Below are 24,670 nucleotides of genomic sequence, written 5' to 3' on the forward strand. Positions count from 1 at the left end.
ACCTGATGCAGAGGTTTCGTTGATGGTATTTTTTCCCCAAATAATGAACCCCTATCATTGTTTATATAAACTTCACAATTTGGAAAGCTAAGCTGGGAGTATTTTCATTGACCTGCCTGTTTTGAAAGAAGGGGATTAAACATAAATGACCATATTGCTTGTGGTGGGGGGCAAAGCGGAGAGGGGAAACAGCAAGCATCTACGAGACGTGTTACCTGAGAGCCAACATTTCAGCGGCCACCCTCTCTTTATCTGGACTAGGGCTCATCCAGGTTGGAAAATGGAACCCAGTTCCACTGTCTTATGTGACGGATGCCCCCGATGCCACGGTGGCAGACATGCTTCAAGATGTGTACCACGTGGTCACACTAAAAATCCAGCTACACAGGTGAGCCAACGTGGCCATTCTAAGGCAAAATATTCTCCTTACCTGGGTTTTGAAAGAAAGCATCTCTGGTCCTTTTGTGGTTTTTATTTTCCCTGTGTTTGAGAAATGTTCATCCAAATCAATTTTGCCACTTTGCCTCGTCTGTTTTCCCCAACTTCCATGTGTAATTTAAAATCAGTCCCCTCCCCCACCAAAAAAAATGTAGGGTTTTTTCCCCCTTTTTGTGTGCTATCAAAAGACAAGACTTTTTTACTTTTAGTCAATTAAATGATGCATTACAAGAAGGCATTTTACATAAAGTTTACTTAAGAAAAAAATATTTTTGCATATCATGAACAGTGCCATCTGTGTACATTTTGTGAGAGAATGCCTTATTCGCTATTGCTGTAATCTTATTTATTTATATATTTCTTTCCATTTTAATTCGTATGAACAGAGTCATGTAAGGGAATCAGTTGATACGTTAATGCTCTTCACGGCGGTACACCTTAAATTCTCTTCCCAAGCGCATCAGAGCAGGAAGGTAGAAGTCATGAAAAAAAATAGCCACCACAGGCAGCTGATGTATAATTCATGCATCGATACAGCAGATGTGTTGTATAAAGTAATTAACTAATCGGAACAATCAGGAGACCGAGAGCAATCTCCAGATGCATCTGTTTGATGCGCAAAATGAAATCTGTCTGTCTTAAAGGAATGTTCTGCAGCGGGATGCAATCTTGTAATAATCCCCTTTCTAATCTGTGTCTCAAATAGTTGCCCCAAACTAGAAGATCTGCCTCCTGAACAATGGTCGCACACCACTGTAAGGAATGCTCTGAAGGATTTGCTGAAAGATATGAATCAGAGTTCGTTGGCCAAGGAGTGCCCCCTTTCCCAGGTATTCAGCATAGCACATAGTCAATAATCAGACACCACGGCCAAGAGCCTTGGCTGGAGGGCTGCCGGGAGCTCGCTAGTTTCCAGCAACTGGTATCTGAAGCAAGACTTTGGCTAAAAATGCAAAGTGGCTTGACCACTGGTGACCTTTTAACATCTGCCTGATTCACTCTGAACAGAGCCTTTATACTTTTTTTGTTGTTGCTTCTCCCTTGAGGGGTGAGAGAGTGGAGAGAGCAAAGGATCATGTACAGGCAAAACAGTCCAGCACTCCCTTCCACTGGCTGGTGTTCAGATCCTGCTACTGAGAGCTCAGAGCCTGGCAGCCTCAGTTCTCATGCGTGCGTTCTGTGAGGTGGAGTCATGGTGGCTTGGTTCAAGGGGACGACAGCGTTGGTGTAACAGACATGCAAGATGTGCTCGCCGAATAAAACCATTACCATTACGGAATGCTTTCTTCATTATGGGTGAAAAAATAGAAAAGGTTTACTTAAGATAATTGTTAATTAGTGATATATATGATGAATTTACTATATATATATGTATTAAAAACATAAGAAGAGAAATCTCTTGCCTGATTCAAAAGGTCCATCAATATTTCTCACTAGGATTTTATAACCAATTCTGAAGCATTGGTTCACTTTTTTTAATGGAATCTTTTTTTTTTCCTTCTTTTTCTCAAAGATGCTTGTTATACCATTAGGGATTTTTGAAATGAGACAGATTTATTATTATTACACTTCAATTTTTGGAATGAATTTTGGTAGAGGGCAATTAAAACTCAAGCTTGTTTCCAAATTTAAAAAACCAAACGTGATTTTTTGATAGTGTTCAGCTGATGTTAAATGAGAATGGGAGGGACGTTGTGGGCCTCCTTTTATTTGCTCCTGTGTGGTCGTGGTGGAGAACGGTGTAACACCAGTTTTTGGTGCCTCAACCCCACGTAGGTTACTTCATGATATACTGTAATTGAAGTGATTGTTTAACTAGATTTTTTTCCCCCCACTAAATTTTTAGGTTTCTTTCAATTCAAGTTTAAGCTGTAATTCTGAGGGTTGGTCTGCCACCTGAACTTGGATGATACTACCTGTTATAAGCATTTCTGCAGTTGAGAGACTCTCACTGTGTATCTATATTATATTCTGAGGAGTAAATATGCTCATGGCATGTTTTTTTTAATTAATTAATTTATTTATTTATTTGAGAGCAACAGACACAGAGAGAAAGACAGATAGAGGGAGAGAGAGAGAATGGGCGCACCAGGGCTTCCAGCCTCTGCAAACGAACTCCAGACACGTGCGCCCCCTTGTGCATCTGGCTAACGTGGGACCTGGGGAACCGAGCCTCGAACCGGGGTCCTTAGACTTCACAGGCAAGCGCTTAACCGCTAAGCCATCTCTCCAGCCCACGACATGTATTTTTAGGCACAAGGCTTATAAAGAAGATGACTGGGTACTTTGGGAGAAACTGGGCTTTGATGTTGCTGTTTCATGGTGGCCCCTTCATTTGGTCTTTGCTACATTGCAGGTCTGCAGGTTCCTTTGATATTTGTCAGCACTTCGAGGAATGGAACAATTCTAGATTAAGCCGTAACCATAGGTCAAATAGTCTCTGTTTTGTTTGATACTCATTTCTTGTGTGAATTAGAGCCAACTTCTTTTTTAATGTATCTCTTCAGTTACACCTTTAGTTGATGTCTGTTGTGCCTGTCACCTTTGAAATAGGATGTGAATTTATAACTAGCAAATAAAAATGATTTCAGTTCATTAAACAGATTCAACCAAGGGGATGACATAATGAAATAGGGTAGCTTGCTTCTGGAACTTTGTGTTTTGAAGACAACTCCAGGTAGCATGTCCTTTGAAATGGCCTGGGAAGCAATTGTTTTGTTTTAAACTCAGGTTAACAATCTAAGGAACCAGTATAGGAATCTCCTGTATGCTCATGGGATCAACTGTCTTGTTGATTTTGGAAGTGATCACAAACAAAGTCTCTGGTATTTACTGTGAGCTGGAATCATTGATCAAGCAGTTGAGAGGTAGTTACTAAAGGGCATTGACAATCACCCAATAACCTTCGCTGCCTTGTAGCTTTTAAATACAATTGTAAAGTCACTTAATGTTGTAGAAAATGAATTGAGTGTAGATCATTACAGCACTAAAGCAGAGTGACAAAATGAATTTCAGGACTTGGCTTTGGGGTTGTACATTGGTGAATTTCTGTAGAGAGAACTTCAAAACACTGGGGTGTAGGTGGCTGGAGACCCCAAGGCAGTCACTAAGTAACTGAACAAGTCTGTCATTAACAAGCATGAGTTACAATTGTAATCTTCCTTTCTTAATTTTATTTGTTTATTTGAAACAGTGAGAGAGAAAGAGGCAGACAGAAAGAGAGAGAGAATACGTGCACCAGGGCCATCAGCCACTGCAAAGGAACTCCAGACACATGCATCACCTGGTGCATCTGGCTTACTTGGGTCCTGGGTAATTGAATCAAGGTCCTTTAGCAAACAAACGCCTTAACTGCTAAGCCATCTCTCCACAGCCCCGCACCCCCCCCCCCGTAATCTTCCTTTCTTTACAAAACAAAATCTTTGGAAAGAATTATGCATATTTTAGTAGTAGCAATACATTTGACATTAATATTTTGGAAAAAATCAACTTCTCCAACTGAAGTTATTTTGCACATTACTATATCATCTTTTATGTCTTCCTCGAGAATAAGTCCATGAATGTGATACTTAGAATATTTTCATTATATGCTATTTTCCATTTGCTTCTCTGGGATTATTTTTTTTTTTTGTTTTTTTTTTTCTTTTTCTTTTTTTCAAAGTAGGGTCTCATTCTAGCTCAGGTTGACCTGGAACTCACTATATAATTTCAGGGTGGCCTTGAAGTCAGTGATCCTCCTACCTCTGCCTCCCAGGTGCTGGGATTAAAGACGTGTGCTACCACACCCAGTGAGGATTATTTTTGTTTCTAAAGATAAGTGATAAAGGGTCCCTCAGGTATGACAAAAAATGCCTTGCAAACAAATATTGCCTTTTTTTTTCCAGAATGTAATAACCAAGCAATATTAGACTTCTTCCATGCAATTTTGTGATTCATTCATGTGGGAAGATTTAGCCTATGATTTAATAATTGAATATATCCATCTCTGTATCTTACTATAAATTAAGGGCTTTGTTTAATATGAGAAAATGCTCCAGTACTAAGAGTGGCTGTAGGTTCTGTAAGTATGTTTAGCAGAAAATCTATGAGGAAACAGGATTGGGCCATCACCAGGAACTTGCCTAGAATGCTTCCGTAGCCCTCCCTACCTCTAGCATTTGCAGAAGAATGATCTGATACTTGTTAAGCAAATGTCCAGTTGGACCTTGATTCTTAGAACTAGAAGGGATTATCCTTCTCAGGCTTCTACTTTTACAATTGCACCCCAAAGAGTCAAGGTGGGGGCTGGAGAGGTTGCTCAGTGGTTAAGGCCCTTGCTTGCAAAGCCTGACAGCCTGGGCTCACTTCCCCAGTACCCACAAAAGCCTTCCCCAATAACTACATAAAGCCAGATGCACAAAGTGGCACATCTGTCTGAAATTAGTTAATAAATAATTAATGACTTAGAAAGTAAAAATATTAACATCAAGGTGCTAGTTAGTGATTAAACTCAAAGTCCTAACTTGCTCTGTCCTGGCCCAATGGTTAGTTAAATTAAAAAAAAAAAGATGTTGGCTTTACAATAGATATTTGTGTTTTGATGTCCTAGGGAATTGAGCTTCGGTCCTTTGGTTTTGTAGGCAAGTGCCTTAACTGCTAAGCCATTTCTCCAGCCCTTTGAGCACTCTTTCATTGAGAAGTCTTGTCTGTGTTAATATTATTATCTAAACTGCAAGTTTTTCTCCAGCTGTAGAAATTCCAGAAGTGGGTATGTGGTTTGATTTACAACTCATACCTCTGTATTTCTGTTACTTTCCTATCATAAATCTGCCCAAGTTGATTGCCTTATATTTATTAATGTCTGTGTGTCATGTGTTTATTTTTGCAAAATGTCCTAAGGTATGAAAACCTTAGTTCACTGTGGAAGGGGCATCGAGCCTTCCTGCTTTAGCTTTCTTCAGTGGATGTGGTTAGATAAGTTGGACGTTACATTCTAAACTGCAATTAAATAGGAGAAAACTATGATTTGGGAACAAAACAAACAAACAAACAAAAAAACCCCTCCTGTCATGAAAGTTTTGAGTGTTATGGATTCAGGAGGTAAATTAGGAATTATAAAAGTAAACATTTTGATTTACAATAAACATTAAGTTTGATGCTTGCTTTCCCTGGAGTTTTTCAAATTGGATTTAAACATTAGATAAATATATACATTGGGATACAAGGGCAGATTATTTTGTTAAAAGTACCATAAGTAAAAGGTCAGCTATTATTTCTGCCAGCCTATTGTTTTTTTTTTTTTTCTATAAAAATTTAGGTCAAATATTCTGGAGAGATTTTAATCTGCCTTGTGCATTAAAAAAAAAAAATTTATTTATTTGCAAGCAGAGAGAGATGAGAAACAGAATGGGTGCAATATGGCCTCCAGCCACATCAATGAACTCCAAATGCAGGCACCCCCTTGTGCATCTGGCTTTTCTTGGGCACTGAGAAATTGAACTCAGGTCATTAAGTTTTGTGGTCAAGCACCTTAACCACTAAGCCATCTCTCCCTGCTTTGTGCATTAAAAACATATTTATTTATTTCAGACAGTAAAAGAGAGAAAGAGGCTGCAAAGAGAGAGAGAGGAAAGAGAGAGAGAGAATGGGCACACCAGGGCCTCTAGCCACTACAAAATAATCCAGATACATGCGCCACTTTGTGCATCTGGCTTTATGTGAGTACTGAGGAATCGAACTCTGGTTCCTTAGGCTTTGAAGATAAGTGCCTTAACCACTGAGCCATCATCCAGACCCTGCTTTGTGCATTTTTAACACCCCCTTCTCCGCCATACTTGACGGTGTGCATGTGTGCGCACACATACATCACAAGTCTCAGATTTTGAAGGCGTTGGATCATTTTCGGTTTCACATCTCACCTGGGGTAAAAGGAGTTCCAAGCCAAGTCCTACATGAAGTGAGAATTGTCATTTTTACTTTCAATTCATAAAAAGTGCATAAAATAGACTTCAACGATCTGTTTAGAAGTAGCATTGAGAAAGGTAATTTTCTTTCAATTTTTCTTTTGTTGATATCACTCATACATGTTGGATTTGTTTTTTTATTAGTGACTGTGCAAACAAATTATAAGACAAATTGTCCTGTTTTCCTGAGGCTTAGCATTAATTTTTGTTTATTTATTTATTTATTTGAGAGAGAGAGGGAAGCACCTTAACAGCTAAGGCTTAGCATTTAACTAGAATTTATGATACAAATCTTTTTTTTTTCTTTCTTCTGTTTGTCAAGGTAGGGTCTCACTTTTGCTCTAGCCCAGGCTGACCTGGAATTCACTATGTAGTCTCAGGCTGGCCTCAAATTCATATCGATCCTCCTACCACTGCCTCCTGAGTTGCTGAGATTAAAGGCATGTGCCCCCAAGCCTGGCATGATCTGAATCTTGATAGTCACTTCCAGAGAAATTTCATAAACTTATGTCTTCACTTGGTGATGTCGTCAGCTCCATGCTGCTGGGATGAACTTCCAAACCAGACCTTTAGGTTGGAAGACCAGATCAGCCCCAGACACTTTTGGGCTGGACCCCAGGATAACTCCCCCAGTGACACCTTTTCCAGCCAGATGGCTGCAAGCTTTAATAAAACTCCTGAGTCTGTTGCTGTGTGTGTGTGTGGGGGGGGGGGTGCTTACATTCATTTGAAGTACCACACTTGGTTTTCAGCCTGTAGTAACATTGGTTTTAAAGCAGCCATTTTAAAATCTATCACGCTAGGTGGAAGTATTTTTCCCAAACCCCAGCACCTCATTGTGGAGACTTGCTCTCTCAGGATTTCTGTCATATTGCACATGAGAGACTCTGAAGTTCATTCACATAGTTCTATATTTATTCATTCCAAAAATATGCAGTGAAAAATTTTGTAACGTATTGACAGTGTACTGGGTTGTGAGCCAACCTATGGCTCATGTCATCATGTGGATAACATGTCTGAATCACTGAAATCCCAGTGCCCAGTCACCTGTCATATAGTGCTCACTGTGGAACCAGTGCCTCTCCTACCCCCCTAGTGGGGCCTCTTTTATGGCCGCGTTCGGAGAAGGAGCCCTGGGTACCGAATTTTTGCGCTAATGTCCATGGCTGAGTGCTAAGTGGAGGAGTGCCGCCTCATACCCCAAAGCCCAAGAGATTAATAGAGTGTCCTTCTTGGTCATATATAACGATAAAGGATATTTTTAAAGAGTTTTTTTTTTAATTAAAATATTTTATTTATTTATTTATTTGCAAGCAGAATGAGACACCGAAAGAGAGAGAATGGGCATGCCAGGACATCTGTGCACCCACACAAACTTCACATGCACACACCACTTTGTGCATCTGGCTTTACATGGGAACTGAGAAATTGAACCCAGGTCATTAGGCTTTGCAGGCAAGCACCTTAACCACTGAGCATCCTTTCTTAAAGCACTCTTTTTTTTTTTTTAAAGTTAATTAACTTATTTTTATTTGAGAGACAGAAAGAAGCAGAGGGAGGAAATGGACGCACCAGGACCTTCAGCCTCTGCAAACAAGACTCCACACACATGCACTACCTTGTGCATCTGGCTTACGTGGGTCCTAGGGAATTGAGCCTCGGCCCTTTGGTTTTGTAGGCAAGTGCCTTAACTGCTAAGCCAGCTCTTTGAGCACTCTTTCACTGAGATGTCTTGTCTGTGTTAATATTATAGTTTATCTAAACTACAAAAAAGCACTCTCTGAATTGCAAGATTTTCTTTCTAAATATAAGTATATTCTTTCTAAGTATATTCTTAGCTGACTTAAAGACCTGAAGATTTTTACAGTAGCTCTGTAACCTTTCAGATATATTAATTTAAAAAGTCAAACTTTTTATAAAGCATCTATCTTAAAATAGATTGATCTATAATATTTTATAGTTTTATCTTTTTTTTTTTTTTTCTGGAGGGGAGGGTTAGAGGTAGGGTTTCACTTTAGCCTAGGCTGACCTGAAATTCACTGTGGAACTCACTATGTAGTCAGGCTGGCCTCAAACTCACAGCAGTCCTCCCAACTCTGCCTCCTGAGTGCTGGGATTAAAAGCATGTGCCAACATGCCTGGCCTGATATCTTTTTTTTATAGTAGTTAAATATGAGAATTTAAACCATGCTAATTTGAAGTGCTTAACCAAGTGTAAGTGCTTCATTTCCACTTAATAGATTTTTACCTGTGCTTGTTTAAATCTGAACTTTGACCTCAGACTCACTAACACAAGGAAAATTACCATATCATAAGAGCATTTTCCTCTTCTATCTCCTGATATCTAGAATAATAGATATTTCAAAAGTTTAGGATTAGGCATGGTCTGAGAGAAGGCCTATTAAATGCTATTTTCTAGCTGAAAAAAAAAAAAGCAACCATATAATGCTAATCAAACTAATTCTTTTGTTAAGAAAAACTAGTTTTACAGATTGCTTTTGGAGTATTTTCCTTATCCATTAGTAAGAAAGTTTCAAGTTGGGTTCAAGCTGGATTCACTTTTTCTCTCTCTTTTTTGGTTTTTCAAGGTAGGGTCTCACTCGAGCCCTGGCTGACCAGGAATTCACTATGGAGTCTCAGGCTGGCCTTGAACTCATGGCGATCCTCCTACCTCTGCCTCCCAAATGCTGGGATTAAAGGCATGCACCACACCCGACTAGATTCACTTTTTTTTTTTTTTTTTTTAGTATGAGAGAAAGAGAGAGGGAGAGACAGAGAAAGAGCATTGGCATGCCAGGGCCTCCAGCCACTGCAATCCAACTCCATACACATGCATCACCTTGTGCACATGTGCAACCTTGATCTTGTACACTTTGCATCACCTTGTGCATCTGGCTTATGTGGGACCTGGAGAGTCATATATGGGTCCTTAGGCTTTGTAGCAAGCACCTTAACTAAGCCACCTCTCCAGCCCTGGATTCACTTTTTTTTGTTTTGTTTTTGTTTACCCTAGCTCAGGCTGACCTGGAATTCACTATGTAGTCTCAGAACAGCCTTGAACTCACAGCCATCCTCCTACCTCTGCCTCCCAAGTGCTGGAATTAAAGGTGTGCACTGCCATGCCCATCTTCCCTTTTTAAAAGAAATATTTATTTATTTGCAAGTAGAAAGAGATGGAGAGAATGGGTGTGCCAGGGCCTCCAGCCATTGCAGACAAACTCCAGATACATGGGCCACTTTGTGCATCTTGATTTACTGGGGAATAAGGAATCTAACTCCATTCATTAGGCTTTGCAGGCAAGCACCTTAACCATTGAGCAATCTCTCCAGTTGCTGGATTTGCTTTTTAAACTCCTTTCATGTCATGTCAGATTTGAATGCCTAACAAGTTCATAAACAAACACCCTTCCTCCCCCCCAGCTCTGAATAATCAAACAGGTATACACACCCACTTTTCCCTCTTTCTTTGGAAACTGCTTTATTATAACATGTTGTGCATATTCAAAAATAAATAAATAAAACAACAACATAAGTGAGCCTTTAACATAACAGGGGAGAGCCAGGGGCCTGGCTCGGCAGCTCGCTGCCAATTGAAGCAAGGAACGTACTGGCTGTTGGGACTTTTAAATCTAGACTTAAAAGTTATTTGTTCTGTTTAGCATTTTTAAAATGATTCTATTAGGAATTGTCTGTGTTTCAGTTTTAATTTTAACTCATAATGATTGTAATGCGCCCTGGGATATTTGCATTGAAGGGCGCTACAGAAATATAAGATTGTATTGTGTTCTAATCCACAGTGTTATTATGGGGTACTGAGTTTCATCACAAACAGTTCCTAAGGCCACAGAATTCTTTCTTGCATGGAAGGTGGCTGACTGCTTTTAACCCTTTTTTTTTTCTTTTTCTTTCTTTCTTTTTTTTTTTTTATTATTTGCAAGCAGAGAAGGGGTTGGGGGAGAGACAAAGAAAGAATGGGCAGGCCAGGGCCTCTAGCCACTGAAAACAAACTCCAGGTGCATATACCACCTTATGCATCTGGATTTATGTGGGTAATGGGGAATCGAACCCTGGTCATTAGGTTTTTCAAGCACACGCCTTAAGTGTTGAGCCATTTCTCCCACCCCTATCTTTGCTTTTAAACACTCTCTAATCTGTACTCTAAGCTCCATTTTTTTCTTTAGCAAATATTATTTTGCATTACAATGATTTCCAATTGTTAAAAATGTTAATCTAATTTAGTTTGCTCTGAGAGGTTAAAATGTAAACCAGGTTATACATTAGAAGTTAAGAAAAGATTAATTTAAGAGCTCATTCTCATCTGTGTAAAAAGACATGGTCTTCATTGCTGGTTACCACTGACTGTCCCAGGCTGGTGTTTATAAAAAACAGCAATCAAAACCATAGGGCTTTAATCCCAGCACTCTAGAGGCAGAGGTAGGAGGATTGCTGTGAGTTCTAGGCCAGCCTGATACCACATAGTGAATTCTAGGTCAACCTGGGCTAGAGTAAGACCTGACCTCAGAAAACCAAAAAAAAAAAAAGCCATGGGGCTCTACTGAAACAAGAATGTGAGAGATGGAATGGGCATGTCAGGACCTCCAGCCACTGCTAACGAACTCCAGATGCATGTGGCTTTATGTGGGTACCAGGCAATCAAACCCAGGGAAATCAAGCTTTGTAAGAAAGCACCTTTAACTGTTGAGCCATCTCTATAGTCCCATCTTTTCCTTTCTTTTTTCCCCCCCCCTTCCTTCCTTTTTCTTTTTCAGTAGAAATGAAAAGGTTTTCATCTGTAGAAAAATTAATGACCATAATGTGACACTACCTCACCTTTCATGGATACTTTTAGCACCACCCTTGCAATCACTATGACATTATGACATATTTCTCAATGAACGTGAGAGGAGATTTAAACCTTGGGCTTGCATCTATGAATTCATAATTAAGTAGAGTAGGAACATAGTCCATTTGCAAGTTAAGCAAATTTGCTATGTTCAGCTGTGCTGTTTCAAAGAGGGGAGTCATGCTTCCCGAGACTTGTCAGTAAGTCAGCCCTGGCTTTCCCCATACCATAACTACCTTCACCCACCCTCTAGTTCCAAGGCTTCTCTTGGCACCCATGAGTCCATATCTTTCTGAAATTATCTGTGGACTAATTAGACTGTCGGTGTACACTGTAATTGACTATGCCAGCAAGACCAAGGTTTTTTGTAATATTTAATTAATTTATTTATTTGCGAAAGAGAGAAAGAGAGAGAGAGAGGGGAGAAAGAGAAAGAAGCAGACAGAGAGAGGGAGAGAGAGTGGGGGCTCCAGGGCCTCTAGCCACGGCAAATGAAATCCAGACACATGCCACACCTTGTGCATCTGGCTTTATGTGGTTCCTGGGGAACTAATCTTGGGTCCTTGGGCTTTGCAGGCAAGCTTCTTAACCACTAAGCCATCTCTCCAGTCCAGAACCAAGATTTATTCATCCTAATAATCATAGATATTGGCACAGCATAGGACCTCAGGAGCATTTGCTAAACTGGGACAGCCTCCTGGGGTCCCACTGTGTTTAGTTCAAGGAGCAATGCAATGATGTCAGTAGTTTTCTTAGTACAACTCTACCTGCGGCATCCTAGTCCAGAAAGTGTTTTCCAGTTATACTTAGTTAAGGACTTAAAGTTGAGCTCACTAAGAGCAGATAACTTCTGAGGCTTTCTTTAGGAACACCTTCTGACATTCCAAGCTATATCCTATTTTTATATACTTTATAATGTTCTTGAATAGATATATAAAACTTGTGCACTGTGGCTGGGTGTGATGGTGCACGCCTTTAATCCCAGCACTTTGGAGGCAGAGGTAGGAGGATTATTGTGACTTTGAAGCCAGCCTCAGACTACATAGTGACATAGTGAGCTCCAGATCAGTCTGGGCTATAGTGAAATCCTACCTCGAACCCCCCCCCCAAAAAAAAAAAAAACTGGTATTTTTATATGTGAACAGTAGTCTTGTAGGTACAAGGGACCCAGCAGTCTGAAAAAAAAAAATGCTACAAATGACCTAATTATAACGCACCACAGTTAACAGAGGCTTTAAAAATACATATCTAGCATTGTTTTTAAAAATATTTGTTCATATATTTATGAGAGAGGGGGGATGAAGAAGAAGCTGATGACAATAGACAGAGGGAAGGAGAGGACGGGCAGGCTAGGACCTCCAGCTGCTGCAAACGAGCTCCAGACTCATGCTCCACTCTGTGCATCTGGCTTTGTGTAGGTGCTGAGGAATTGAACCCAGGCCATCAGGCATTGTAAGCAAATGCCTTTAACTTCGGAGCCACCTCTCCAGTCCTCACAGTTGTTTTGTTTTAAACTGTTATTTTCTTTTGCCCATTTTCATGTGTTATTTAAGAGAAAAGTAACGGGGAGATTTCTCTAAGAGCCCAGGGATTTACAGACAGAACTGTGGATGCTTCCAACATAGAAATGTTCTAGGGTCAGCCCCAGCCTTGGTTGGCTCACAACGTCTGTTCCTCACATGTGTTCTAAAGCCCACATTTGGCATAGGGGACTCAGTGTAGGGCTATAGACACACGAAGTTTTCAACGTTGCTGTACAAAGGGAGGTCCAGATTCACCTGAGTTTAGAGAGAGCTGCAAACGCAGATAAGTGTTTGGCCATTACAGACGGTGCCTTAGGGACCTCCATGTCCATCCGTCTGCTGAGCGCCAGCTCTTCCAGTGATGGACAGAGCTCTTTATTTCCTGACATGCACCACATCCCAAGACAGTGGAGCTGTGTCACTGTATGGCTGGTGACCAGAGGAGGGGAATTTCCAGAAATGTGTAGGATTTTCATGATATTGACAGAGATAAAGCCAAGCCAATGTCATTGCTTTACCTTATGTCCTGATCCAGAGGTGACAGTGGTTTATATTTATGTTGTAGGCATGGGAAGTCTTGGCTAGAAGCTAAGAGTATTGAGTTAAGCCTGGTGTGGTGATGCCTGCCTTTAATCCCAGCAATCAGGAGGGAGAGGTGGGGAGGATCTCCATGAGTTCAAGGCCACCCTGAGACTATATATAGTGAATTTCAGATCAGCCTGGACTAGTGAAATACTACCTCAAAAACAAAACAAACAAGCAGACAAAAAAAAAAAAAAAGAATGTTCAGTTAAACACAGAAATCTAGGGTAAGATTTATCGCCTCATCTTCTAGGAGGTCTCAGATCATAGGTGAATGAGGTCTGTCAATCCCACAGTAGACTTCTGAGGGCTTGTGCAGAATTAAAGGTAGAAACTACTTTAAAATATATTTATTTATTTAAGAGAGAGAGAGACAGAGAAAGAAAGGTAGTTAGGGGGAGAGAGACAGAGAATGGGTGCATTAGGGCCTTCAGCCATTGCAAATGGACTCTGGAGACATGCTCCACCTTGTGCATCTGGCTTTACATAGGTACTAGGGAATCAAACCTGGGTCCTTAGGCTTCACAGGCAAGTGCCTTAACCACTAAGACATCTCTTCAGCCCCAGAAGCTACTTTTTGAGGCTACATAAAGAGCTGCCATAGGTCATAAGTCTCTGTACTTAATTAAATACTGGTAGTACTTCTCTCCCCTAATTTTTACGCAATATGATTTAATCACATAACAGTTTTCATATAAAGAAGGTTTGCAGAGAGAGAGCTGAGTCTCTTGTGAAAATTATGACAAAGCCTGATTCTGTCTAGTATTTGTGCTTAGAAGAAATGGATTGCAATGTATTTGAATTCTTGTCTTCACTGTAACCTATAGTTTTTTTTTTCCTCAAAATTCTCTATTTAACACCTGTAATGAATCACAAATCTGTTGTCTTTTCCCTTCTAAGTACAATATGAGAAATTTTGGGCTCTTATATAAGATATGAGAATCATTCACACACACAAGGACATTGAAGGAGAAGCGAGCAAATGTTGCCCAAATATGTAAATTAGTGTAGAGTTTTGGATTCACCTAAATCATATATAATTAGATTTACCTAAATTCAGGTTTGTCTAGGGAATACATTGTTGGGCTGGAGAGGTGGCTCAGTAGTTAAGACACTTGCCTGCATGGTCCAGTGACCTGGGTTTGATTCCCCAGGACCCACGTTAGCCAGATGCACAAGGTGGCACATGCAGCTGGAGCTCGTTTGCAGTGACTAGAGGCCCTGGCGTGCTCATTTTCTCACTTTCTCTTTGCAACTAAAATAAAATGTTAACAAAGAGTAAATTGTTAAAATTCTACATGGCTAACTTAAAATGACTATATTTTTAACAATAGTATTACAAACAAGTTGCTAAGGCACTTCAGCCTTCCTAAACTTATTACACTAATTGGAGACAGTTGCTTAGTTTATGTCTCAGAAAGCTATGGAGCACACAATCCATGATGCTCCATCCCCTATGGGAGGATGCGCATCACATAAAGTCTTAAGATTATCTGTGTACATTAGTTGGACATATTATATACCCTTACTAATAACATACCTTTTTCTAAAAAAAATTAAAAAAATATATACATGCATTTTTTTAATTGTGCAATGTAAGTCTAACAAGTTTTATGATGGGTTTAAGGCAGTGAGTTTCTACTCCCATGGCTCTCTTACATATGATGAAGTTCTAAGGAATTCTTACAGTTCTAAATTTAAGAGCCCACAACAAAGACCAAACTAAGATATCTGAACCTGTGATGTTCTGACTTTAAAAATGAAACAAATTACACAAATTTTAACCTACAGAATAAAGATACGTATGCAAACATATAGGTATATGCATTAATTTTTTTTCCGGTAATCAAACTGGTCCCTTGTGGTCAAACATAAATCTTGGGCTGGAGAGATGGCTTAGCAGTTAAGGCACTTGCCTTCAAAGCCAAAGGACCCAGGTTTGATTCCCCAGGACCCATGTAAGCCATATGCACAAGGTGGTGCATGTGTCTGGGGTTCGTTTGCAGTGACTGGATACCCTGGCATGCCCATTCTCTCTCTTTCTTCCTCTCTCTACCTCTCTCTCTCTCTCTCTCTCTCTTTCTCTCTCTCTCTCAAATAAGTAAATAAAAATAAAATTATTAAAAGAAAAACATAAATCTTGCACCGTATTAGGTATGGTGACCTGGCTCTGGCCACTCTTGCTTCTCCAGGACAGTGACCGGAACAGAACTCACAGCTACCAGATGCTAAACACCTCTGAGTGTTTAAAGTTCATTCTGAAGATGTTGCTCATGAAAAAAAAAAAATTAATAGCCAGGCATGGTGGCACACACCTTTATTCTCAGTACTCAGGAGGCAGAGGTTGGTGGATTGTCATGAGTTCAAGGCCTCCCTGAGACTACATTGTGAATTCCAGGTCAGCCTGGGCTAGAGTGAAAGCTTACCTCAAAAAAAAAAAAAAAAAAAAAAAAAGGAAGGAAGAAAAGAAAAAGAAAAAACAGTTTATAGTTTGTCCTGTTTACATTGTGCAAAATTTCCATCATCCACAATGTAAGAACAGTGACTAGAAAACAAAGGAGAAAAAGGGGGGGTGTGTTTCATAGTGTACATAGTTTATTACATTGAATAACACACCTTTCAACAAATATTATAATTTAAGCTCATCCTAACATATTTAACTGATTTGAGAAAAAAAGTCACAAGAGAGATGTAGACAGAATGGAGATTTTGTTTGAAAGACCTTATCTGGGCATTGTGTAATATTACCTTAATTGTATGGAAGATATGTAACAACTGTGCATCAGAATTTTTTTTTTAAAGTTGTCACTTTTTTTTTTTTTTTTTTTGAGGTAGGTCCTGGCTCTAGCTCAGTCTGACCTAGAATTCACTATGTAGTCTCAGGGTAGCCTTGAACTCATGGTGATCCTCCTACCTCTGCCTCCTGAGTGCTGGGATTATAGGCGTGAGCCACTATGCCTGGCTTCACTTGGGTTTTAAGTAATTATATAATATGTTCATGCTTTGGAGAATGGTCACATTTTCATCTTCAGGAAGTGTGCTGAAAGCAGAACCTGCTATGTTCTCTTTGGGCCCCTTTTGTGTTCCTTTGGAGCACTGTACAAAGCTTCTTTTTTGTTTTATATTTTGTTTTTATAAAAGGTTATACTCTCATATCCCCTTCTCTTCCCTGAGGGCCTTCCTTTATGGGGTTGATGGTATTCACTATAGGGTCCTGAAGGCCTTAGTCATTCTCTGTGTGGGGGGACTGTTCTTCAGGGTATTTCTACCTACCCTGTAGCTCTTTAAATTTTTCTGACCCCCATCTTCCACGATGTTCCCTGAGCCTTGCTGGGCCTATTTGTGATCTGATTTAGTGTTGTTCTTTGTAGTTTCTGGATTTCTGTTTTGATGGGTTTTGATTGACCACAGTGTCTTTTGTCATCTCCCTGGAGCTGGTTGTCAGGATAGCAGTGAGAGCAGTACTCATGTTTCCATTTCCCTTGCAATGTCTTCCAGGCCCTGGCTCATGGGGTAGAGGTGGCATATCTCATGGTAGGCACTTGACTGTCTTTTCACGTCATGTTGTTGTTGTAGTTTGGACCTCCTCAATATTCTGTGCCATCTTCATTTTTTAATTTTTATTTATTTATTTTTTACTAACAACTTCCATGATTGTAAACAATATTCCCATGGTAATTCCCTCACTCCTTCCGCTTTCCCCTTTGAAACTCCATTCTCCATCATATCCCCTCCCCCCCATCTGTCTCTCTTTTATTTTGTTTATATTTATTTATTTATTTATGTGACAGCAACAGACAGACAAAGAGGGAGAGAGAGAGAGAGAGAGAGAGAGAGGGAGAAAGGGAGAGAGGGAGAAAATGAGCACACCAGGTCCTCTAGCCAATGCAAACGAACATCTGTGCCACCTTGTGCATCTGGCTTACATGGGTCCTGGAGAATCGAGCCTCCAACCAAGGTCCTTAGGCTTTACAGACAAGCACTTTAACTGCTAAGCTATCTCTCCAGCCCTCTCTTTTATTTTGATGTCATGATCTTTTCCTCTTATGATGGTCTTGTGTAGGTAGTGTCAGGAGCTGTGAGGTCATGGATATCCAGGCCATTTTGTGTCTGGAGGAGCACGTTGTAAGGAGTCCTACCCTTCCCTTGGTCCTTACATTCTTTCTGCCACCTCTTCCACAATGGACCCTGAGCCTTGAAAGGTGTGATAGAGATATTGCAGTGATGAGCACTCCTCTGTCACTTTTTCTCAGCACTGTGGTGCCTTCTGAGTCATCCCAAGGTCACTGCCATCTGAAAAGAGAAGGTTCTCCATCCAGAAGTGAGAGTAGCATTAATACGTGGGTATTAAGAGAAGTACATACTGGGCAGTTTGGTGAGCATATCATTTAGCCAGACAGCAGCAGACATTACACACCTAGGACTCATGTCTGCCTCTGTTGTAGGCTTTCAGTATCAGGGATGTATTCCCTCCCATGGAGTGGGCCTCCAGTCAAATTAGAAAGTGGTTGGTTCCCCCATAGTAGACATGCCACTATTGTACCCATTGGATCATTGGGCCTGGCTGGCCAAATATAAGGCTTGCAGTGTCCACTGTTGAGTATCTTCACTGGTGATTTCTCTCTCTCCCATTGAACTGCATGCAGCATGGCTTTTTCCAGCTTTCTGTTAGCTGGTCTACATGGAGGAGGTTTTCAGCTTAGCTCCAACAGGATTTCTCAGTGACCTTGCAGCCCAAGTATGTGGAGTCTTCAGCAATAGTGTCTTAGCAGCTATTCCTGGTGGGAAACCAAGAACCTCAGCAATGGCCTGTAATGTTTTGGGAGCATCAGGAACCTCCCTGGCCAACAACTCACTGGAAGGTATCCCATCCCTGACACTGAAATTTTTCTCATAACATTCTATGCATTTTTAAAATTATTTATTTATTTATTTATATTGAGAGAGAAGGGGAGAAGAAGAGAGAATTGGCATGCCAGGGCCTCCAGCAACTACAGTTGAACTCCGGATGCATGCACCACCTTGTGCACATGTGTGACCTTGCACACTTGTGACACCTTGTGTGGGACCTGGAGAGTTGAACATGAGTCCCTAGGCTTCACAGCAAGTACCTTATCTGCTAAGCCATCTCTTCAGCCCTTTTATTTTACTTTAAAAAATTAATTTATTTATTTGAGAGGGAAAGGAGAAAGAGAATGAGAGAGAGAGAATGGGCATGCCAGGACTCTAGTCAGTGCAAATGAACTAGAGATGCATGTGCCACCCTGTGCACTTGGTTTTACGTGGGTACTAGGGATTCGAACCTGAGTCCTTAGGCTTTGCAGACAAAGACCCTAACCACTAAGCCATCGCTCCAGCCCCATGATCTTCATCTTTTAAGAAGGGTGTATTGTCCCATGTCCAGCCTCTCCCCCACCCCCAGCTTCTTTGGTGTGCCATCTTCCTGAGTTTCTTTAAAATTTTTTTTTTTATCTGAGAGAAAGGTGGGGGGAGGAAACATGCAAGCATTGGAGGACCTCTTGCTGCTATAAACTAACTTTAGACACACACACTACTTACATGCATCTGGCTTTACATGGGTATTGGGGAATTGAACCCAGGACCAGCAGGCTTTGCAAGCAAATACCTTCAACCACTGAGCCATCTCTCCAGCTGCCCAGTGCTGAGTTTCTATTTTCAGCGGCATATCAAGTTTCCTATGTGTTCAAAGGCCATTTCCAGGCCTCAGAATTGGTCAACTTGATAAAATCCCTTCCTTTGACAAGTGAAGTTTAGTCAAACTTACAAGTGATTAGCCTCTCCCTAACAAATTGAGATTCTCATGTGGCCCAGTCCTATCTCCCTAGAGAATAGCTAAGAAAGAAATAGAGCATACAGAGAGAAAGAGTGGGGAATATCCACGAACAAGCACAGACAACGTAAGGCACCCAGCAATTCTGCCACGTGACTTTCATAAATCAAAGCCTATTTTCTGTCCTTCCCACCCCCAAATACCAGATGGAGACTACCTCTTAATTTTCCATGAATTCATTCTGTGTCATAATCTCATGTGCCTGTTAAAGAGCTTGTTCATAGTTTTTGTTTTAAAGTATCCTTTGGGATTAAAAGAAAACCCCTTTTTGCAGAGAATCACTGTGAAAATTGCATTTGAATGTGGAGTTGAAGTTAAAGCTGGACTTTGAATTTTCTACAGATAGGTGAAAATTGCTAAGAAATTTCAAGGCATAGATTAACCAGATCTTTCATAAAGACGGTGGGCAGGGGGATCAGACTATGAGTTTTGCTTCTCAAAAATAAGAATATAAAACAATAAATAGCCAGCAGGTTAGCAGATTGTTCAATAAATGCTCATTTTATTGAAAATTATAAAAAGGTACTTAATGCCTCAGTATTATTAATATAATACATAAAAAGGTTCCTATCAACATTAGTTTTCCAGCCTTAAAAATGATCTGTAGCTCTTCATACATTATCCTGTGTAGCATTTTAAATATATATTGTGAATGCATGGACATTTCTTTCTGAAAACAATTACTTGAGACTTTATGCCAAAGACATCAGCAGTGATGTGCTTTCATTGAAAACATGGGCACTGAGCTGAAGAGATGGATCAGAAGTTAAGGGCACTTGCCTGCCAAGCCTAAGGCCCAAGAGTCAATTCCCTAGTACCCACATAAAGCCAGATGCACAAGTGGCCCATGTGTCTGGAGTTCATTTGCAGTGCCTAGAGACCCTGGCATACCTATTCTCTCTCTCTCTCTTTCTCTCTCTGCTTCTCTCACGCTCTCAAATAATTAAATAAATAAAATGGATTTTTTTTTAAGGAAAAAGAAAACATGGACATAACAGATACATGTTTACAGGAAGTAAAAACATGAAATTCACCTTATAGAATTAAACCTGTGCAAGATTATTTCTCTTTCTGTCTCTCTAGAGCATTCCAATTCAAAACATACATTCCTTCCTACAGAAAAAAAAAAAAAAGATATTCAGATTCGTTAGTTGAAATTAATTAGCATTCAGAAACCAGATAGCATGTTTTTGGGTATTCATGAGATCTCTGTTTGAAAAAAATGTTTTTAACTTGTAGAAATGTGTTGCAACACACAGATGGGAAGAAAAAGAAAAAAAAATCTCTTTAGCAAGCACTGTGTGTAAAAGGAATATTACATTTTGCACGTTCCTGATTGCTCCGTGTAAACAGTTTTTGACATCTGTCTTTATAGTTTCTGAGGAGAGAAGGACTTTGTTAAAAGAATCATTTTTATACAGCAGTCACCATTTCAGGCTTGCTTTACCTGTATTATGAAAGCAGATGGTCTGCATGTCTTTTGAATATTTATAACTATCAAAAACAATCTCTTGCTATTCACCCTTAGGCTTATGAGATGTCAGGACTGTTCTGGTTGGAAAAAAAAAATCATCTTGGATGTTTACAGAAAGAGGATTACATTAAGCTGAAATGACTATACATTTTCCAGTTTAATATTTGTCCATCAGCTGTTTAATCGTATTTAGATAATTGTGTAAATAAGATGTGGTAGCCCTTGCCCTCTCTGCTGAAGGAGCCTGGGAGTTTTAAACATGGGTGAGCCACCATTTTGTGCATGCTCCCTCCTCAGTCTCCCCCCTCCCATTCCAGTCAATCCCATCCCCAAGTCCTTAGGAAGTTTTGATCCTGTCCTATGTCGAAAGAGCCAGCAGCTCGCAGACAGCCAGCCTAGAGAGTTCACATGAAATGCCAGGGAGCTGCTTGGCTTCTGGTGCACACTGTGTAATGTACCAGTGTATTGTCATATGCAAATCTGGAGCGGCACTCCCATCACCCTTTAAAAATGGCCTGGCTCTCTCTCTCTCTTTCTTCTCCATGAGCACACAGGGGCTCTTGGGGTATCTGGGGGGAAACTTTTGGAACTGTGGGGGTTAACTGTATTTTTTTTTTTTTTTTTTGACTGAAGCTGAGCAATCAGAGATAACAGATTTTGCTGTGGTTGGCTGATTTGGCAGAGAAGCATGAACAGTTTTGGTTTAAATGATTGAATAACCTGATTAGCATTGTTTTGGGGTGGGCTTTTTTTTTTTTTTTGGTTGTTGTTAAAGGCACAATAAAGCGATTTTCAGGGGACACACAGCAGTGTCTCCTCCCCAGTGGATGCTTTGTTGGAAAGGCCTCACCTCTCCCAAACCTACCTCCACCCATGGGCTCCTAAGATGACCAAGTCGGAACATCAAACCACCCCATTCGTCTTTTCGGTGTGGGATACATATGTACCTACAGCTAGCTCATGTGATTGCCTAGCAGGGGATTGAGAGGAGGTAACATTTGGAAAGATTATGTAACCTCAACCTATTCCTTGTGTGCGCGTGTGTGTGTGTGCGCGTGTGTGTGCATGTGTGTGTTTGATTTTTTTTTTTTCTTTTTCAAAATTGAGAGATCTCGGCAGATTTTTAGAGCAAAGGTTCAGAATGTTCCGACGACGATGCGATGTAAGTCAGGCTTTAGAAAAATTCCACCCTTACCTTTTCACAATTAGAAAGGTTATAAATAATGTATTTGGCTGAAAAGGAAGCTGAGCCTGCGGCAGATGGCATAATTCTAGAGGACTGGGGTTTCTGGGAAGATGGCATTCTTACAGAGCGGAACTTCAGCAGACTCTCAGAGAGAGCCCAGGCTCCTCATAGGGAGTAGACATGTGCTTTTGGGGTCTTAGCAAAGCTTCCAACTTGGCTCCTAGGATAAGAATATGGTATCACACTGGGGTTAGGAGCCCTACAGCCAGTTTCTGCCCAGACTGGAAGCTGCGCTCTGACTGACTTGTGCAGCGTTAGAACTTTGGATTTCAACCACCGAAGTTTTGTCAACTGAATAATTGGATTCCTAGGGCATGGGGGCTGGTGGTGGTGGGGTTATAACTACCGGCCGCTGATGAGGAAACTTGCCATGCAAGTTGTGAGCTTTTCAAAGCAGTCATAAGATATTGAGAGAACTGCAGTAGTTACAAGCCTCTCTATAAGGATCGCTGTGAGTTCGAGGCCAGCCTGAGACCGTATAGTGAATTCCAGATTCCAGGTCAGTCTGGGCTAGAGTGAGACCCTACCTCAAACATCCCCCCCAACCCTCGGCCACCACAAAGAAATTTATAAAAATAACAAGCCTTCCCAAGGGGTATACCTGTGGGTGCATCTTGAAAATCCTGGGAAGATCTCTTGCAAAGGAATGTACAAAGGCTATTAAAGCTAAGAAGGTTCATGCTGCTGCTGTTGACCTTTGACCTTTGAGGGGAAAAAAAAAAAAGAGAAGAATGTCCCAGTGGCCTGCAATCACAACTTCTTTCTGCTGGTCATTATGTGTACCCAAGCCTGCGGTGCACCCAGGCTGTTCTGAGATACGACCTACAATTGGCTATTGGTGGAAAATTAAGTAGCACACTGAATGGCTATGGAGATCGTGTGTGTGTGTGTGTGTGTGTGTGTGTGGTGCTTGGGAAGTTAGGAATGGCCTTGCAAGAGTAGATGCACCCTGCCTTTAATTCCAGCACTCCCTGAGGTAGGAGGATCACTGTGATTTTGAGGCCAGCCAGAGACTACAGAGTGGATTCCAGGTCAGCCTGGGCTAGAGTGAGACGCTACCTCGAAAACCCAAAAAACAAAAAAAAAAAAGAAAAGAAGCGCTTACAGTATACCCTGAGGATGAGTGGCTGCTGGCCAGAGCCAGCAGAGGGCACGGGGCTACACCTGTGCCCGGAGAGTGATGCCTGCCTTCGGGGCGGGGCGGCCAGTTGCGGGCCACTTCAGAAAGTACCAGCAAACTGGGGTGCTGGAACACACAGGTAGACTTTCCTCGACCAGACTTCTTATCTCACCATTTAGTTAATGTATTCTTTAGCCTTCTGAAGGAAATTTGTGTGACTTCAAAGATAATCATTTTGAAAATCTTATCTGCTGCTGCTCTTCTGTCGTCCAGAGCTTCGTTGACCCAGGTGTGTGGTCATATGATGAAAGCCCAGTGAGGAAGTAGAAGGCTTCTTTTCTTTTTTTTTTTTTTTTTTTAATTTTTTTGGTTTATTTATTTGAGAGCAACAGACAGAGAGAGAAAGATGGAGGTGGGGGGAGAGAGAGAGAGAGAGAGACAGAATGGGCGCACCAGGGCTTCCAGCCACTGCAAACGAACTCCAGAGGCGTGCACCCCCTTGTGTATCTGGCTAACGTGGGTCCTGGGGAACCGAGCCTCGAACCGGGGTCCTTAGGCTTCACAGGCAAGCGCTTAACCGCTAAGCCATCTCTCCAGCCCAGGTTTCTTAATTTCACATCTCCTAAGAATATGTTTGATGTGTTCCCGAGCCTGGAATTGTATTCCTGGCATCCTTTTGTCCATCGCTTGGACAAGAGTAGATGATATGTCTCTCAGACGGTAATTTTTTTCCTGGTGACTTGTCCTCTGTTGGCACACAGCAGGTATTCAATAAGTACATGTTGAATGAGTGAAAAAAAAGACTGAGTGAGTACGTTTTTAAAGCAATCCCTTGAGGTAGCTACTGTGTCACACGCATCCCGTATGAAGAATTGTCAGTTGTGAGACCCAAGCTCACACTTTCTGGTGTGTGACATATCTTGCACTTGCATGCAGGTTTACTTATATTCTCTTTCATCCTGTGAACATGCAGTGTGTGTTCAATATATGCTAGGCCTTGGAGAAACATAATATGGAACTTTAATCCTTCATGAGTTCATAGCTTACTGCAATCCTCTTAAACCAGCACGTCTTTTAGATGGACATAAAAATACCAGGGATTTTTCTTTTAAAAATATTTGCGAATTTTATTTATAAAGAGAGAGGAGAGAGCAAGAACGTATACCCGGGCTTCTTGCCACTGCAAACAAATTCCAGATGCATGTACCACTTTGTGTATCTGACTTTACATGGGTACTGGGTAACGAACCCAGACTGTCAAGCTTTGCAAGCAAGTGTCTTTAACCACTGAACTATTTCAGCAGCCCACCATTTTCTTTTAAAACATGAAACTTAGTCTACCCTGAACAGAGAAAAATATCATCCGTCCTGACATTCTCTTACTTGTGTCACCAAAACAGCAGGAGTTTTTGATTGTCTGAACACAACATTACAGTATTGAACGTGATTTTTCATATGCCATGGGCACCACAGGATTCTGTAATCACCCTTCCCTGCCACAGAAACCCACCCGCTCATTCCAGTGCCATGCCTATGTCTACAGTAGAGATTTTTACCACAAGGGGGGAAAACGTGTCACAAAGTGGCAGATTGGGCAGTTTAATTGTATTAGATTCTTGTTTATTGTTTCACTAAAAATGGTGGTAAGGAG

General features: G+C 40.9%; 1 protein-coding gene across 7 annotated transcripts in view; it reads left to right on the forward strand.

Moving 5' to 3' along the window:
- The window catches only part of Satb1 (SATB homeobox 1), a 123,842-nt gene that overhangs the window by 30,607 nt on the left and 68,565 nt on the right, over positions 1 to 24,670 (forward strand). For all 7 annotated transcript variants that reach the window (XM_045135840.1, XM_045135843.1, XM_045135841.1 and 4 more), the window contains exons 4-5: positions 262 to 388; positions 1,145 to 1,268. In XM_045135840.1, coding sequence (XP_044991775.1) covers positions 262 to 388; positions 1,145 to 1,268 — 251 coding nt within the window. The remainder of the gene's footprint in view (positions 1 to 261; positions 389 to 1,144; positions 1,269 to 24,670) is intronic.

The sequence above is a fragment of the Jaculus jaculus genome, chromosome 16, assembly GCF_020740685.1.
Source record: "Jaculus jaculus isolate mJacJac1 chromosome 16, mJacJac1.mat.Y.cur, whole genome shotgun sequence".
NCBI lineage: Eukaryota > Metazoa > Chordata > Mammalia > Rodentia > Dipodidae > Jaculus > Jaculus jaculus.